The 16,912-nt window shown below is 37.1% G+C and overlaps 1 protein-coding gene across 1 annotated transcript in view; it reads left to right on the top strand.

Moving 5' to 3' along the window:
- CNTN2 (contactin 2) overlaps nucleotides 1-16,601 on the top strand; it is a 49,889-nt gene extending 33,288 nt beyond the window's left edge. The window contains exons 12-23 of the mRNA XM_026676807.2: nucleotides 249-376; nucleotides 685-860; nucleotides 1,059-1,179; nucleotides 2,954-3,112; nucleotides 3,229-3,378; nucleotides 4,254-4,324; nucleotides 5,628-5,862; nucleotides 6,253-6,368; nucleotides 6,644-6,830; nucleotides 9,112-9,224; nucleotides 9,587-9,755; nucleotides 10,507-16,601. Coding sequence (XP_026532592.2) covers nucleotides 249-376; nucleotides 685-860; nucleotides 1,059-1,179; nucleotides 2,954-3,112; nucleotides 3,229-3,378; nucleotides 4,254-4,324; nucleotides 5,628-5,862; nucleotides 6,253-6,368; nucleotides 6,644-6,830; nucleotides 9,112-9,224; nucleotides 9,587-9,755; nucleotides 10,507-10,616 — 1,735 coding nt within the window. The 3' untranslated portion in view covers nucleotides 10,617-16,601. The remainder of the gene's footprint in view (nucleotides 1-248; nucleotides 377-684; nucleotides 861-1,058; nucleotides 1,180-2,953; nucleotides 3,113-3,228; nucleotides 3,379-4,253; nucleotides 4,325-5,627; nucleotides 5,863-6,252; nucleotides 6,369-6,643; nucleotides 6,831-9,111; nucleotides 9,225-9,586; nucleotides 9,756-10,506) is intronic.
- Nucleotides 16,602-16,912: the final 311 nt, after the last annotated feature.

Raw genomic sequence — 16,912 nt, 5'->3', positions numbered from 1 at the left:
CTTTTTGTCTCTTAAACATAACATCCTAACCACAACAGTATTGCAGTCTTACTGATGAGAAGATGCAAGCCATCAGTGACTCCATCCATTTCATTGAAGTTCTATTTTGTATGGAATATTGTTGTCGACACCTTCCTTATTCTACAGGGCAACACTCATCCGCGTCTTGATGCCCTCCATTTCTTTAACCCAGGCTTCTGTGATTGTCATGTCCATGTGTTTACTGTTGGTCTCTGTTTTCATTGCAGCATAATTATTACTCCAGATGGCACCTTGATCATTCGAAATATTAGCAAGCCCGATGAAGGGAAATACACTTGCTTTGCTGAGAATTTCATGGGCAAAGCAAACAGCACAGGAATTCTGTCAGTCCGTGGTAAGGATAAATGTTTTATTTCCATGGGAACGAATGCAACGACAATAGAAAGGGTAGTAGTACATTTTGTCAATAAAGATTCTTCTCTGGAAGAGAAGAACATGTCATTAATTTACTATCCACTCCTGTGGAACCTAAAAAGACCTTCCAGGAGTCATGGGATTTTTAAAATTCCTTTTCCACTCTAAGAGCAGAAAGTGATACCAGAAACCAGCTCCCATGCATCTTCCCAAGGTTTTTTTTAAAATGTTCATATGCATACAAATGGCTTTGCACTGTGAATTATTACTTTGCTTATCCTTTTGCAGATGCTACTAAAATCACTCTTGCACCATCCAGTGCTGACATCAACTTAGGTGAAGATATTACCCTCCAATGCCATGCCACCCATGACCCAACAATGGACCTTACTTTTACTTGGTCCCTGGATGACATTTTAATTGATTTCAGCAAGTCTGAAGGTCATTATAAACGAGCTAGTAGAGTGAGTATTTTATGCTACTTCCCCTCTTTCCCCTAGCAAACAAGTCGTAAGGTATGATGGTCTTAAGTCTTTTTGTCAAAGGTATGTCTATTTCCAAGATAACGTACAGTTTTTAAAACATCCTTTTAAATGTATGCATTGCAAACTTCCTTTTTGACTGTGACACTGTTGCTGATGATTTGTTTCTCCCATGAACAGAAAGAGAATATTGGAGATCTTGTAGTCTTGAATGCTCAACTAAAACATGCTGGCCAATATACTTGCACAGCCCAGACTGTGGTGGACAGTGCCTCTGAAACAGCTGTACTAGTTGTGAGAGGTATTTTTTTTCTTGATTCCTTTTTGTTGAAATAACAATTTCCATTTTTAATTGCTTCTGCTTTGTCTGCCTGAGAGATAGCTGACTTCTGTGATTTGAAAGTGACTCTTATTTCTGCATGCATCAATATAAGAGATAGAAGTATATTTTGTTACATGTATACAAATCCATCCAACATAGTATAAATTACTATGCTTTAATATCAGTCTTAAAAGCACACCAGCACAGCACTTCAAGTAAACAGAGTCATTTAAATGTACACTGCATTCAAAAGTAAAATAAGAGGCATGTGGAGATTATTTCTTACAATATGATTTTTTTAAAAAATTCCTTTGAATATTATCTACAATCATAAGTTTTGAAATAGTTTTGCTCTACCGCAAATTTGTGAAGAGCTGGTAAATAAAATTTACATGGAACTGGTGTACTAATGTTGGGCTTTTGATAGAGTTGAAGTTTATAAGATTGTTTTGCTATTTTGCTTTTTGAATACTCTGTGCTGTGTTTGTGATGACTGTTCTTCGTCAGTTGGGAGGACACTGATGGATTGTGACAACCTATGTCCTTTGCATTTTTCTTGTTAAAACCATATTGTCTGTGCTTATAACTTATAAATCTATAATATATCTTCCTGCTTTTTTATTTATTTCATATATTTAGTGCATGCAGAGAATTGCGATACACACATTTTGTTCTGTACTATAGCTTAGATTTTTGGGGGGAAGGGCATTACATTGTGTACCAAATCAGAGGTGGTTGGCATGTTACCCATTCCAGTTCATTTTCATGCTTCTTTGTTGCTATCAGTTTCCATATTTTTGGTGTTTATTCTCTCTTCTCTTTTTTTCTTTTTAGCTTGTTTTTATACTTTTTTCAACAGCTGCAGTTTACATTGTTACATGCTCTGGTTTTAAGATTTATTCTAATTTTTGGCGGGTATGGTTGATGGCAGGGGTGGGATTCAAATTTTTAACAACCGGTTCTGTGGGCGTGGCTTAGGTGATGGACATGGCTTGGTGGTCATGTTATTGTCTGGGTATGGCCAACTCAATATCATTCACATCGAGGCATGCATCTCCTCGCCTGGCCTCTCATGACTGTGGGGATGCTGCAACAGTCGTAAGTGTGAAAAATGGTCATAAGTCACTTTTTTCAGTGCCATTGTAACTTTGAATGGTCACTCCACACAAGCAAAGTACCAGCAAAGGAGGGGAAAAAAACTCCAGAGACGTTCCAGAGACAGGAAGTCTAGTCCTGCCAAGAATGTAATAAGGGCTGATGGAGAGGCAGTTTCTGTAAGCAACACCAGAATGTTTCCTTCCTGCCTTCCTTACAGGATTAGGCCAGTAATTTCTTCTAACAACCGGTTCTCCAAACTGCTTAGAATGTTTACAAGTGAACAGGTGCAAACTGGTAGAATCCTACCCCTAGTTGATGGTCAGTTTGTATTTGTTTAGTCTAAGGCATGCGCTAACTATGTAATTCATCATATTCCTCAGCCATAGGTGCCATTTATTTTTTTATGAAATCTGCATCTATCCACTCTGGTCAAAGTATAACATGTATTGTGTTCTCTTTCGTTGTTGTTGCAGCTTTGAAAATTGTATGTTAAAGGACGATTTGAACATTATCATTTGAATTCCGAATAGGACTGTTATTATGGCAGGGAAAGACCATGCAATAGCGATTTTCCCATTTGCTCCTTCCTCCAGCAAGCCTACGAATCACTTGAGCCAGATTTTTAAATGAAATTTCTGTTGTTTCTTTTTTGTAGGTCCTCCAGGCCCTCCTGGGGGATTGGTGGTGAGGGATATCAAGGACACCACAGTACAGCTAAGTTGGAGTCAAGGTTCTGCTAACCACAGCCCCATAGCGAAATATGTCATCCAGGCCCGCACTCCACTCTTTCCACAATGGAAGCAAATGCGTACCAGTAAGTTTCTTGAGGGCAGTGGCCTGCACTAAGTAGGTTTCAATAGAGAGTTAACCTTTTCTCCCTTTTAGTGCTGGCTGTTCTATTTATTCTGTTTTTGTGCTTTTGGGTTATAGATCCCACAAATATCGAAGGCAATGCGGAAACAGCCCAAGTTATCAACCTTATACCATGGATGGATTATGAATTCCGTGTCCAGGCTAGCAACATCCTTGGTAGTGGAGAGCCCAGTGGGCCATCTGCTAAAATTCGAACCAAAGAAGCTGGTGAGTTTATATAAAACATAAAATAACAAAATGTGGAGCAGCTGCATAATGTTATTAGTATTCTCATAACAAGGTAATGGCCCATATACATTATCTTCTTCTTCCATTGGATCCGGCAGCCAGCTGGTGTTAAGTTTTATAATCATAATTTGTATAATTTTCATACTTTCTGGGGACTAAAATTCTCTTTTCGAAAAGTGCATATTAGTTAAAAACTTTTTTACTGCATGGTATTTTGGCTTCCTTACCTAGATCTAACAACGTTATCCTTTAAAACAGTGGTTCACAAATTGTGGTTCCACAATAGCTTAACATTATAAATTACTTTGTGTGATCCCACTCATTAATTATTGCATTAGACTTAGCAACATTCAGAAGTCTAAGCTCAAATTCCATGCCTTGGGTGTCATTAAAAAGAGGAGACCTTCATCTAAATTGGTCATGAGCCCCAGGAATTCCCAATCTATAGTTTGAGAATCCTTTAAGTATTCAAAAATAATAATCATGTTAACCAAGTCATAAAACAAAAGACTAGTCAATCCAAATCTCATTTATGTCATTTTATCTTTCACTTGGTAGATTGAAAGGAAGAGGAAATGGTTCGGTGATAGAATAGATATTTTGAATATAGAAAATTCCAGCCTCGGATCTGAATAATTGAAATGCTCTCTAAAATCATGACTATCAATTACCAATCAGTATTTACAGTATTGAGCTACAATATATAGCAGTTACCGAACAAGTGATCTGATTTAGTGTAGAACAGCTGGCTATATTGCTATATCTTTATTAAATTATGGGGTATTTTCACTGTTTTTTGGCTTTCCCCCCCTAATTCGACTTGCACACTGTGTTTTTTACTTGGAACACAACAGCCCCTACTGTTGCACCATCAGGACTCAGTGGAGGAGGAGGAGCACCAGGGGAACTCATTATCAATTGGACAGTAAGTTGGCTACACAAGCGTACATTTTCATAATTAATGTAACACAGTTTCTATTTAACAGGAACATAGAAATAAACCAGCTATTCAAAACACATGAATGTTAGTATTGTTTCAAGTAGGTTTGACTCCTATGTGAGTCAAATAGACAAGCAGTAAAAAAAATGTTACCTGATATTATATTTCCTGTATTTTCTTGCGTAGTCATGGAGAAATCATTTTTGATGTGCCAACTTTTTCTTTATAAACTTTGCATGAATAACTTTATAAAAATGCAAACATATATTGTTTAATAGATATGGAATATTACATTAAAGCTACTATGTACAATAGGCTTTCACCCACCTGTAAAAATTTTATAGAAATTGGATTAAAATACATGGATGCATTACATTCTATTAAAATGTAGGATGTAGAGATCATACTGGATAGGAAAATATGCTAAAATTGCCTAGGTGGATTCAAAATTGGATGTGAGCAACAATGTAATGGAGCTGAAATATAATATCAGTGTCAGGAGTGTACCTAGAGAATAATTCTTATGGGAGGTGGGAGGTCTAGAAACATGAAATATAAATAAATAAAATAATTCCTCCCTGATTGACATTGATGAAACCATACTAAAAATATGGGGCCCAGTTTTGAACATCATATTTTAGAGAGGACAAAGATAAAAATGCCAAGAAGACAAAAACCAAGATTATTAAGGGACTGGAAGAATGCCTCCAGTTATTTGAAGAATGATTTGAATCACTGAATATACTTAACCAGGAAAAGGGAAGACTGGAGGGACATATGATAGCAGTCTTCAAGAATCTGAAAGATGTCATGAAAGGGCAGAGTAAAATTTTTCAGAGCTGTTCCAGAAGACTGGAAAGAAATGGATTTAAATTACAGGAAACTAGAATAGTTGGATATAAAAAATAATAATTCCCAGTACAGAGAGCAATTCAGCAGTGGAATGGATTATCTCAGAAAATAGTGGAATCTGTCTAGATTGGGTGCTATCTGTTGAGAATATTGTAGTAGTGAATTCATAGAGTGAGCAGGAGAATACATATGTACTGTATATACTATAGAGTATATATTTTCACATACTGTTACTGGGTTCAGATTTTTATCTGCTATGTTAGGTCTTTTTGCTCATTTGGATGTTTTGTGTACATTAACTGCATACATTAACCTGTAATATAATGGAACTATAAAATCTCAACTGCATAAGTATTGTTCAGTATTTCTGTTTTGTTCACTGGTTGTTTGTTGCTGTCCTACCCCTCCTTTTTTCATATCACAACTTTCATCTCAGCCAATGCAACGAGAATACCAAAATGGAGATGAATTTGGATATTCGCTTTATTTCCGGAAAGAAGGTACCCAGTCCTGGAAGATTGCAAATGTGTCCCATGCAGAATCACTACATTATGTTTACCGCAATGAGAGCATTGCTCCCTATACACCATTTGAAGTGAAGATCAAGGCCTTCAATAGGAAGGGAGAAGGGCCAGAGAGCCTAGTATCTATTGTGCATTCTGCAGAAGAAGGTGAGCTGTGATTAAAAAGAGTTTAAAAGATCTGTAGCAGAAGTTCTTGATTTTCATATATATTGCTATCTGACAGTTTCCTAGATACCATGAAGTCTGGGAAAGTATATGAATTTTCTTTAATAGTTATAAAAGTAAAATTCTAAGTAAATATATAGCCAGCTATAATTTGTTCTACAGATTCTAGCTTAGAATCCGTTTAATTTTCTTCTGTTTCTCCTAAAAGCACATTAACAAAGTTAATCGGTAGCATTTTTGATGAGATGTCTACTGCTTGGTCTTTTACATTTTGGTCAAGAGTCTGGCTTCTGATCTTGATCTTTAAAACTGGATTAGATTTGCCATAGCTGTAAAGGAATTTTTTGCTATTAAATTATTTTACTTTGACAGAACCAAGAATGGCTCCCTCTAATGTTACAGTCAAGGCAGTGATGGCCACAGAAATAGATGTTTCCTGGAATTCTGTGGAACATCATGATATGAATGGAGTCCTCTTGGGTTACGAGGTAAGAGATTGGACTGAAACTAGAACAAGGCAGAACCTTGTAAAATATTACCTATAAGACTAAGAAGCAGATCAGTTGCTTTGAAGTCTCAATCCATTTATTTGAATTGTCTTATAAAATGACACACTGTTCTTATGGAATGGTAACATGGGCTATTCAGTTATATTCATGTAATGCTAAGTCAATAGAAATTATTTAGTACCTAAGAAGTCAGGATTGTTTCTTAGGATCAACTGAATCTTCCTCTGAATAGAAATGTATATTACTGTCTTCAGATCCGATACTGGAAACATGATGACAAAGAAGAAGCTGCTGACAGAGTAAGAACAGCAGGTCTTGTCAATTTGGCACATGTGACTGACCTCCATCCCAACACAAATTACCATGTGTCAGTCAGAGCATATAATGGGGCAGGGACTGGGCCAGCAAGCTCCCCCACGAGTTTCTGGACAAAAAAGCCACGTGAGTGAACATTTGATTAAATAGCAATTACTCCTCTGTTTTTCATGTACTTCAGCTGCATGTGATATTCACGGGTATTATTTTCTAGACCTATCATTTTGCAGTGGAGATATTATAATATATATTATTTCTCTGTTGTTTCATGTTGGTGGGCTACTTTTGAGTGCCTCTTAGAGTATGCAAACAATATCAGGGTCCTTCCCTTGAATGTAAAACAAGGGAGCATTTGGAACCAGAGACATATGGCAAGAAAGAGAAGGGTACGCATGCCAGGCAGAAATGTCAAAATCACGAATTATACAGCCATTGTTTTTATCAGCTCTATAGGAAATATGGCATTTCGCCTTCTGAGAAAAGATGGATAAAATAGAATGTACGGCAGCCCAAGCCCACTGCAGTTTGACCACTACGTTTTCCCAGTTTACAAAAGTCTCAGTAAATATCTGGGATTTAGCCTTTTTGACATTTCCAGAGGAAAAGAACAGGTGAAGATCTGGTATGGCTGTGGCTGTTTTCAGTGTGAGCAATCACAATTTATACTCAAGTTTTATTTATTTAGCGTATGGCAAATACATGGACTAATAGTGGTTCAAATGTTAAGATCCAGTCCACCCAGCCATTCAAGGACAGGGTGGTCTATGTTGAAAAAAAAATAGACATTGGGCTGGCGTAAGCTCTTGATGGACATTCGGAAACAATGTGGTGGATATAGTCATACTGAGGGGTAGAGACAAGACCCCATTTAAACAGTGAGTTCTGGCAGACACCATGTTGGGTACGCATCCTGTTCAGAGTTTACCAATGCTGGCAAGGAAGGTCAAAAATCTGTTGCCATGTATTAAGAGAGCCAGGAGTTCTACAAAGATGTCTAGCTGCCAACTGTCATTAGCTGTCAAATTTTCAATGTAGTCTGGCTGCTAATTGTTCCTAGTCATTTGGTTCACACCACCATGCTATCCAAGATGCACCATGAGGAGGTGAACTACCGTGTTTCTCCAACAATACGGCCTCCACCAATAGGAAGCCCCACCATGTTTTATTGGCAGGAGGTGAAATTAAGCCCCGCCCCCTAAATTAAGGCCTATTAAAAGCATGCATTTCCCCGCCATTTCTCACATCATTCGTTAGAACTACACGAGGTGAAGAGAAATGGGGGGAAAGGGCAGGGCTGGGGGGGGGCAGAAAACTTGCCTTTAGGAGTGCCCTGCAGGTAGCCTAGGCTAGAATACCCTGATAGCTGATAGAAGCTCCCTTGAAGGCAGAATCACCAGCCACCTCGATCGGCCGATCGGCCGGTAGAAGCGGCCTGGGGCGAGCGCGCGCACACACTCCCCTCGCCACCAGGCTGCTTCTATCTGCCCATCGAAAGCTCCCTTAAGGACACAGTCCCCCCAGCTGCTTCGGGTGGGCGCGGCTGCCCCTGTCCCCTCGCCTTTAAGGCAGACTCTTTTCCGAGAGGGAAGCTTCCCAAGCGCATTCAACAGCCGCTTCGATCGGCCGGTAGAAGAGGCTTGGGGCGAGCGTGCACATACACTCCCCTCGCCACCAGGCTGCCGCGGAAAAGTCTGCCTTAAAGGCGAGGGGACAGGGGCAGCCACGCCTCGCCCGAAGCAGCTGGGGACTGTGTCCTCAAGGGAGCTTTCGATGGGCAGATAGAAGCAGCCTGGTGGCGAGGGGAGTGTGTGTGCGCGCTCTCCCCAGGCCTCTTCTACTGGCTGATCGAAGTGGCTGTTGAATGCGCTTGGGAAGCTTCCCTCGCGGAAAAGAGTCTGCCTTAAAGGCGAGGGGACAGGGGCAGCTGCGCCTCGCCCGAAGCAGCTGGGGGGGGGACTGTGTCCTTAAGGGAGCTTTCGATGGGCAGATAGAAGCGGCCTCACGGAGAGATACGTGCACATGGGCCGCTCTAGGTGGGGGAGGAAATTAAGTCACCCCCAAAAAGATGGCCTAGCCGTTTTTTCAGGGGTCAAAAAAAAATAAGGCCCGGCCTTATTATGTGAGAAACACAGTAGTATCATACTCCTATACTCAGGTGTAAAAGCTTTTCTGAAAAAAAACAAATCTCATTTGTTAAGTATCTAGGAATAAAGATCAATACAATACAATGGAGATGTTTAAATTCTTCCATTTTCCAAATGAACCAGAAAAAGAAATTTGGTGCATCTATGAGTCACTAAAATAAAACATTAATAGTTTTTAGAGTTGAAGTGGTTGGCTGCGATACTCAGGCTACAGCTTGCCTTCTGTTCACTATCTATAAATATCTATATCTTACATTTTCTAGCACCAAAAATGCTGCCTGGCAACATTACCTGGACATTTTCCACCTCCAGCGTAAGCATTAAGTGGGATCCTGTGATTGCCAAAGCAGATGAATCTGTTGTCACTGGCTACAAGGTATTTATAATCTAGCATTTTCCCCATGAGCAAGTGATTCTTAAAAGAGCAGTATGACAAATCAGTGCAGCATGGTAGCATTACAAATAGTTCATGGGATGGTGGGATTGCTGCATTAATCACTGAAAAGCAGGTCCTGCAACCAAAGTCTTGGTTCTATGTTTGTTGGCAATTTTGCAGTTCTTGAGAATGTGTTTTCAACCTGCAGCTACTGTCTATAGACCCAAGGTTATATCAAGATGGGCATATTTCATTGAAGAATATGTGTAGGTTTTCTGGATATTGATTTCTAAACAAAGAAGAGGAATAAACTGAAAACACAGAAGAGGCCAGCAGTAAACGCAATGTGTTTTCATCCACAGATGCTGTATCATCCTGATACACACTCAGCTCCTATTCTATACATAGCCAACAATAATTGGATTGAGATACCAATCCAAGAAGATTCAACTCACGCACTGGTGCAAATTAGGACAACAGGCCCAGGTGGAGATGGTGATCCAGCAGATGTACACATTCTGAGGAACAGTGGTGCGTCTGCCCTTTCCTAAATACAATTTTGTATGTTATTCATTTATTTAGAACATTTGCTTACTGCTTTCAGAAAAAAAATGAACTGCTTGCATTTTGTTTTTCCAGGAGAGTCAGCATTTTACCAGATTTCTAAAAACTCCAAGTTGTTGTCTTCCAGGGCAAGCACATTCATTTTCCCCTCCTTGATTTTATTTTCCTTAATTTCCTACCTGGTGGTATATTAGGAAAACTAAGAATAAATGATTCAGAAAAAAATAACATTTCAGGGTTGACCAATCCCAGTTTTTTTTCCCTTTCCATATTAAAGAATCAATAATAGCACATTTTCCACACTTTTATTTCTGAACATCATCCAATGTAATGTACATGACTGCATCTCAAGAATATCATGAATGGTAGAAAAAATGTTGAAGTTATTATACATTCAGGGAAATTAGATAGAGAAACCATCTCATGAACATCTGGTTATGTATCAAGAATTTAGGATTTCTTGTTCCTTGGAACTAAATAATGGTAGAGTTGAATTCTTCTCTGTCTAGATTAAAATTTAAGATGGAGAAGAATTGTGGGATTGCAGTTTTCAGCTAATATTTGAGAGAAATATAACTAGTTTATGAATTTAATACATGTACCAGAAAATGTAAAATATGAATTCAGTAACACATTTGATAAATCTCCTGTTTCTTAGAAAAGGAGGTTGTTGACTTTTTAAAAAAATAAATCCGCACAACTACTTTTTTTTTTGCAGGCACAAGTATGATGGTGGAAAATTCTTCAGGTCACCCAGTGCTTCATACCATGGTTGCCCTAACTCATGCACTAATAATGCTTGCCCTCATTGGCTTCTCAGAGCTCTGATATTAACCATTACAATGGAAAGCTATTAGATTTTTCATAAATCTAGCAAATCTACAGTTCACCATTTGGACTACAAATTTCTACCACAACTATCTAATTATAGACAGTACTTAGTGGAAAAGAACTTGAGAAGAAAATATACTTTTTTCTTTCTTTTTTAAAGAATGTATAACATTTCATACAAGACATGAGTCTTTGATCAATCAGATTTTTTAAAACTGACAAAACAAGAGGTGATTTCTGGAAATTGGATGTGTCTTTCATATTACTGTATTCAGTAGATTTTTCTGCCTTACAAAGCCATGTGCAAAAGTAATGACTCTTAAAACTTGATCTTTTTTTAAAGTAACAAAAGGCAAACGAGAATAAATGCATATCTTCCAAGAGAAGATGTCTCAAAGGATGAGCATGTTCCCTATCATTCCCAACTGCAGCCAGTATTGTGCCAAGGTCCCCAGTATTTAATGTTCAAATGGAACTTATTGAAGAGCAATATTGTTCCAATAAACTTTTTTCAAGGCATCTGGCTGGAGGAGACAAGCCAATGGAAACTGCCAGATATCTCACATTGCAAGACTTTTGATGAACAAAACAATGTTAAATCGAGTTTGCTGAAAGTGGGATATTGATGGCTCGCTGGTGAAACCAAAAAGTAAAAATAATTTGCCTTGTACTTTGGCTTTTACTTTGCATTTCCTGTGATCATTCATCTGTGTTTCTGAAGAGGTACATTGTTTATGCATTCAAACTCAAAAACAGTTCATTGTTCTTGCATTTTCTTATAGTTCTGGAAGTTATATGGCAGGAAGGGACACTTTGGAAATGGGTCATAAAGATATTTGAACAAGAAAGTTACTGCAGAACTCTTATTCCACCTTGTCAGGAGATACATGGTATCGCTTATCCAAAGTTCTTCAACCCAATTTGAAGGTGAAAAAAATTGAGTTGACATGATAGTTAATAACAATCAGAGGAGGTATTCAGCAGGTTCTGACCAGTTCTGGAGAACTGGTAGCGGAAATTTTGAGTAGTTCGGAGAAACGGCAAATACCACCTCTGTCTGGAGATTTTACAGTATCCTTCCCCTGCCACACCCACCAAGCCCCACCCACAGAACCGGTAGTAAAAAAATTTGAATCCCACCATTGATAACAGTAATTAACATTTTAACTTGAGTTTAATTTAGCCAAATGACAGTGTTAATTTTTCAGATTGTTCTTCAAAAATTTACTTTTACTACCAATATCTGCTTAGTTGTTTTTGGTATGAACAATAAGGAAGGGGAGATTCCCAATATCAGTCTTTAAATACTGCTATTTTTCTAAAACACCATCCTGCTTTCCTGAACGTAGCAGAATAGACTGCTGAATTTTTTTTCTGAATGGAAATTTTCCAACTACAGCAAAACCTTGATATAGTAAATCATTTGACAAGGCAGAGCTTCTTTACTTATGAATGTTTTTTAAATCTGAATGTACATTATTTGAATCAATTTATGACAGTATTTAATAATTCATAATTATATATTAAGTAATGGGAATAAATTGATATGATGACGTAAACTGACAGTAGTAGTTATAAATATAAGTTAATTTAGCAAACTACTTCAGATACAATGGAATTAATCTCCTGTTTTGGAGAGATGTTTGAATGCAAATTTAAAGTTTGTTAAATCCATTAAATCAAGGTTTTACTGTATAAAGAAACTTCCTTTGTCTTTTCCCTCATCAAATCTTATATGTAGAAAAGGAACTGAAGGCTTAATTTTCCACATTTACATTTAGGATAAGGTCCTATTCTGTATTCATAGCTACATTTCCAAGGACTGGTGGGCCTTCAGAACATCTATAATTAATAATACCCAAGGATCAGTGTGGTGGTGTCCATTTTTAAATATGAAGTTTTGGAAAATGTAGGGTCAACCTTAGAAAAAAAAATTAAAATATAATTCTATAAATTATATGCAGAAAATATTATGCAGAGAAAGATTGAGAAAAAGTAGAACTTTGAACTTTGAACACATCTCTTCTGCACCTTCATCCCTTCTCCTATGCAGCTCCTTGTCACTAGAAAATTACCCAACATTGACATAAAACATTGCATTCTACTGATGATGGAGATCATGTGCTATCCGGCCATTATCAGCTCTTAGTGACAACAATTTTCTTCAGGAAGAACTTGTCCTAACCTGGTCCTTCAGCCTTTCCAAAAGTGCACTCCACCTTGCTCTGTTCATTTTCTTCTTCTCTTTCCTTCCACCTTTCCCAGTATTAGACCCTTCTTCAGAGAGGTGGGTCTTAATATGTCTGAAGTAGGACAGTTTGAGCCTGGATTAATTGATTTGTTTGATGATATATTGATTTGTTTTCCTGGCTGTCTACAATATAATCAGGCATCTTTTCCCACATCAAAATTCAAGTGTCAATACTTTTCCTAGATTGCTTCTTCAAGTCCAACTTTTACTTTCTTACAGAATCATAGAGAATACCATGGCTTGCATGATTTTGATATTTGTAGATACAGACGTATCGAGCATTTGAATACCTTTTCAAATCTACTATGGATTCTCTGCAAAGTGTTCCTTTATTTTGATGGTTGATCTTAAAAAGCAGAAATTATCCACCACTTTGATATATTTCTTGTCAATTATAAGGCTAATTTGTCTATCTATTGTATTTGGTTTTATTTATATTTTACTGTAGTCATATTTTTCACTGTTCTCCTTGACTTTTATTACTAGGACTTGCAAATCCTTTGCATTTTGGCTATTAGGGCAATATTATCAGCATGGCACTGGTTATTGATGTTTCTTCCTCCTGTTTAGAATGTTAATCTTCTTCCTATCTAGCTTCTTAATATATATTTAGCTTATAAGTTGAATAAAGAAGGGGATATATACAGCCTTGTTGCATTTAGTTGTCAATCTGGAGCCAGTCTGTTCCACTATATTCTGACTGTACTGTGGCTTCCTGATCTTTCCGTAAGTTTCTTATGAGAATAAGATGTTCTGAGAGTCCCATTTTTCTTAGCACTTACTACAACTTGCTGTGATCAACACCATCAAAACACATTGTGACTTCTTTTTGGTATTCTTTGGCTTTCTCACTTCTGCAGCATGAATCAGCAATAACGTTCCTTGGTCTTTTTTAAAACCAGCTTGGACATCTTATTCAGTGTAGGGCTCAAATCTGCAATGAATGATCCTAAGCACTATTTTATTAGTATGTGATATTGATGATATTGTACAATAGTACGCACTCTTTGTTAAGTCTCCCTATTTTGGTATTGGGATGCAAATTGATCTCTTCCAGACTATTGGCCACATTCAGTAGCTTTCCAGATACACATTTTCCATTCCCTTGTTCTTTCTCTGGGAGCATCTTTTGTTTTCTGCTATTAAAAACTAGAATTCATAAGATACCCATAGAGCAATCCAAGCAGAATTCCTCATCACCAAAACTGATATTGTTCAGATTATAAAATAACCAACTATTATTTCTTTGTTCCTAATAATCTTCTAATACCTCACTAAATTGATGGCTTAAAGGGCAAAAATCCTGCCTTAATTTTGGATTTTGATGTGCTTGGGGAGTATTACATATCTATGCCATTATATATCTTGTTATTTTATGTATTGTGCTGGCAGCATGAGGGCAGCAACTCATTCAATTAAGAATATCTTAAACATAATTATAATAGCTTGTGATATTTTGCCAAGTTCTGGCTTTCAATTTCAAGGAGAACATTTAGCTCCATTAGAAAGCCTGCTCATGTCCCACTTTTTAAAATATTGACTTTGGCCCTGCTAGCTAAGACCACAGTCATTCAGCTATTGTTACTGCACCATGAATGTGGGACACCTATTTTTTTCAAGGTAGGCTTTCTGCCTTTAAAAAGTTATAAGATTTGAAGTGGTGGTGTGTAGTTCTTCATACCTAGAATGAGCTACTTTATATGTGCCTACATGTGCAATTCCAGTACCTAAGAATTTAGGAAATGTTTCCTTCTGTTTGAGGGATAGAAAAAAGATACAAGCGCTTCAAGAAAGGAAGGGAAAAATTGATCATAGCTCACTGGCCTCATGTTTATTCAGAGTCTCTCTTTTTGCCAGCACGCTAACCTCTAAAGATAAATCCTTTGTTTCAACATCAGGCTGGTGCCTTCCAGAGTATAGTATTAGCTCCCATAATAACAAGCCCAACATTAATGGCACATTGTCAAGAGTACCAATTTGATACCTAATGCTCCCTTGAACATCATTTCAATAGCTATACTTTCTTCAACCTTATAGTTTGTGCATTTTATAGAAATTAAGAGTTAGTCCCAGTTGACTACAAAGTCACTGTATTTTGGGGGAAAAATAGTTATAATCTAAAATAATCCCACCCATATATTTTCCACTTTTTTCAAAAACATTAGAGAAATAATTTATTTTGACAACAAACTCTGAAATTCAGTTTAACAAAGAACCTTGCTGCTTATTAACTCCCCAACATGGTAGCTTATATATTGTTTTGACATTTCAGAAATTTTTCAGAATTGGAATTTGCCTCTCCTGCCTATTAATCTTCAGAAACTATGTGTACCCTTCAATAAATAAATAAATAAATAAATAGTGGAGTATAAAATGATACAGGTGTTATAGTTAGGGTGTAATTATGAGACTATCAAGTTATGTAAAACACTGCCAAATCTAGGAAACACTTCAATTCACTGTTCCATACCCCTAGTATTAGCATATAAGAAACAGCTTGCTGATTCAGATCAAGGTCTAACTTAATTCAATATTTTGTTTTCATGGTGGCCAATTAGGTACCTTGTGAGATAGTTATTCAGAAATAGCAAATGAGAGATGCCCTTCTCCTACAGTTGTTTTTACCTGCAGAATTCAGGGGGAAGATCTTTCAGTTGCTCTTAATTTTTAAAAACTCAAATGTTATCTTTCAGATGGGGAGAGGGACATTGAAAGATCTGTCCATTGTGAATGTATGCAATACTTTTTAAAGGCTATCCAAAATAGTGGTCATCATCACACTTTATGGAGATTGTCTACTCTGACTACAACAACTCACTGGGGATGTGAAGTCCTTCAATTTTAAAGGTTTTTATAAACTAGAAACATCTGAGAATTAATTAGAGATTTCATGCAGGTGCTCTATCACAAAATATGATCCCTTCAGAGACATCATCAATAGCTCTGCCCAGCAGATTAGAAACCAAGATTAAAATAAACTTTAGCCAAAATTCAGTTTGGAAATTTAAATGTTATTTACCTAACAGTCATGCCTTAAACCTGTGAAATGCATCAATATCTCTGCCATATATTTATAGATTGGAGTCTAGAGGCACAAATGCAAAGAAAAAGAGGCAAACCTTATTAATTCAGAAGTTCTCCCCTCTCACAGTAAAATGTGAAACACTGTGAAATGATAGACCATTCATTCACTATTTTATAAGAAAGCAGATGCTTCATTAAAAGGAGTTTACACCTGTCTTTCTTGAGCATCAAATTGCTGTTCCAATTTTTAAAAGGAGGAAAATCCAAAGTAGTCAAGTTCCTAGTAATGTATATTGTTAATAATTGTTTATTTTCATCTAATTTTTCTTAATGTTTCAGACAACATGATAACTAAAAAAGAAAAACAGAATAAGTTATCTAGTATTGTGCATTGGTATTATATCAATATTTTTCTACTTGTATTTTGTCCAAGAAGTCCTGTTGTCATCCAACTCTATTGTGTTTGATGCAGTAGAATGTTGCCATTTTTCAAGAACATGAAAAAGTTTTTCCTTGCTTGGAAAGGATATACATATGAATTTATGTACATATGGATAATAGGAGGATATGTGTCCTAATCTGGTTTAAAAATGCTAAGTGTTCATATATTTATATCATGTTCCTTCACTTATTGTCTTATGAGGATATATGGGGTGCTCTGTTCTCTCTTCCACGTAAGGGATCAATAAATTTTTTACATCATCTTATTCTGATATAAATGAGATAGTATTCTCCATTTAGAAGCTTCCTCCTTGAGAGCTAATGGAGTATAATGAATGACTCAGAGATTTGACTTGTGAACCATGCCCCCTTATCTATGTCACAGACATTGCAAGTAGCTTTAGACGAATCACAGCCTCTTGATTCCAGTGCCTCCCCTGTATGAGAGAGATCATAGCAATGCTGACTTGCAATACAGGGTTACTTATAAATTCCAAGACATTGTCTGAGGAGCACTCTAACGTCTGAAAAGTACTATAAAGCCACGGTAGATTTTCTAATTACTTATATTGTTTTA

The sequence above is a fragment of the Notechis scutatus genome, chromosome 3 (assembly GCF_049901735.1).
Source record: "Notechis scutatus isolate UNSWTSFEM ecotype Mainland chromosome 3, rNotScu1.2, whole genome shotgun sequence".
In the NCBI taxonomy this organism is placed as follows: Eukaryota; Metazoa; Chordata; class Lepidosauria; order Squamata; family Elapidae; genus Notechis; species Notechis scutatus.
This window is presented reverse-complemented; position numbering and strand designations above follow the sequence as displayed.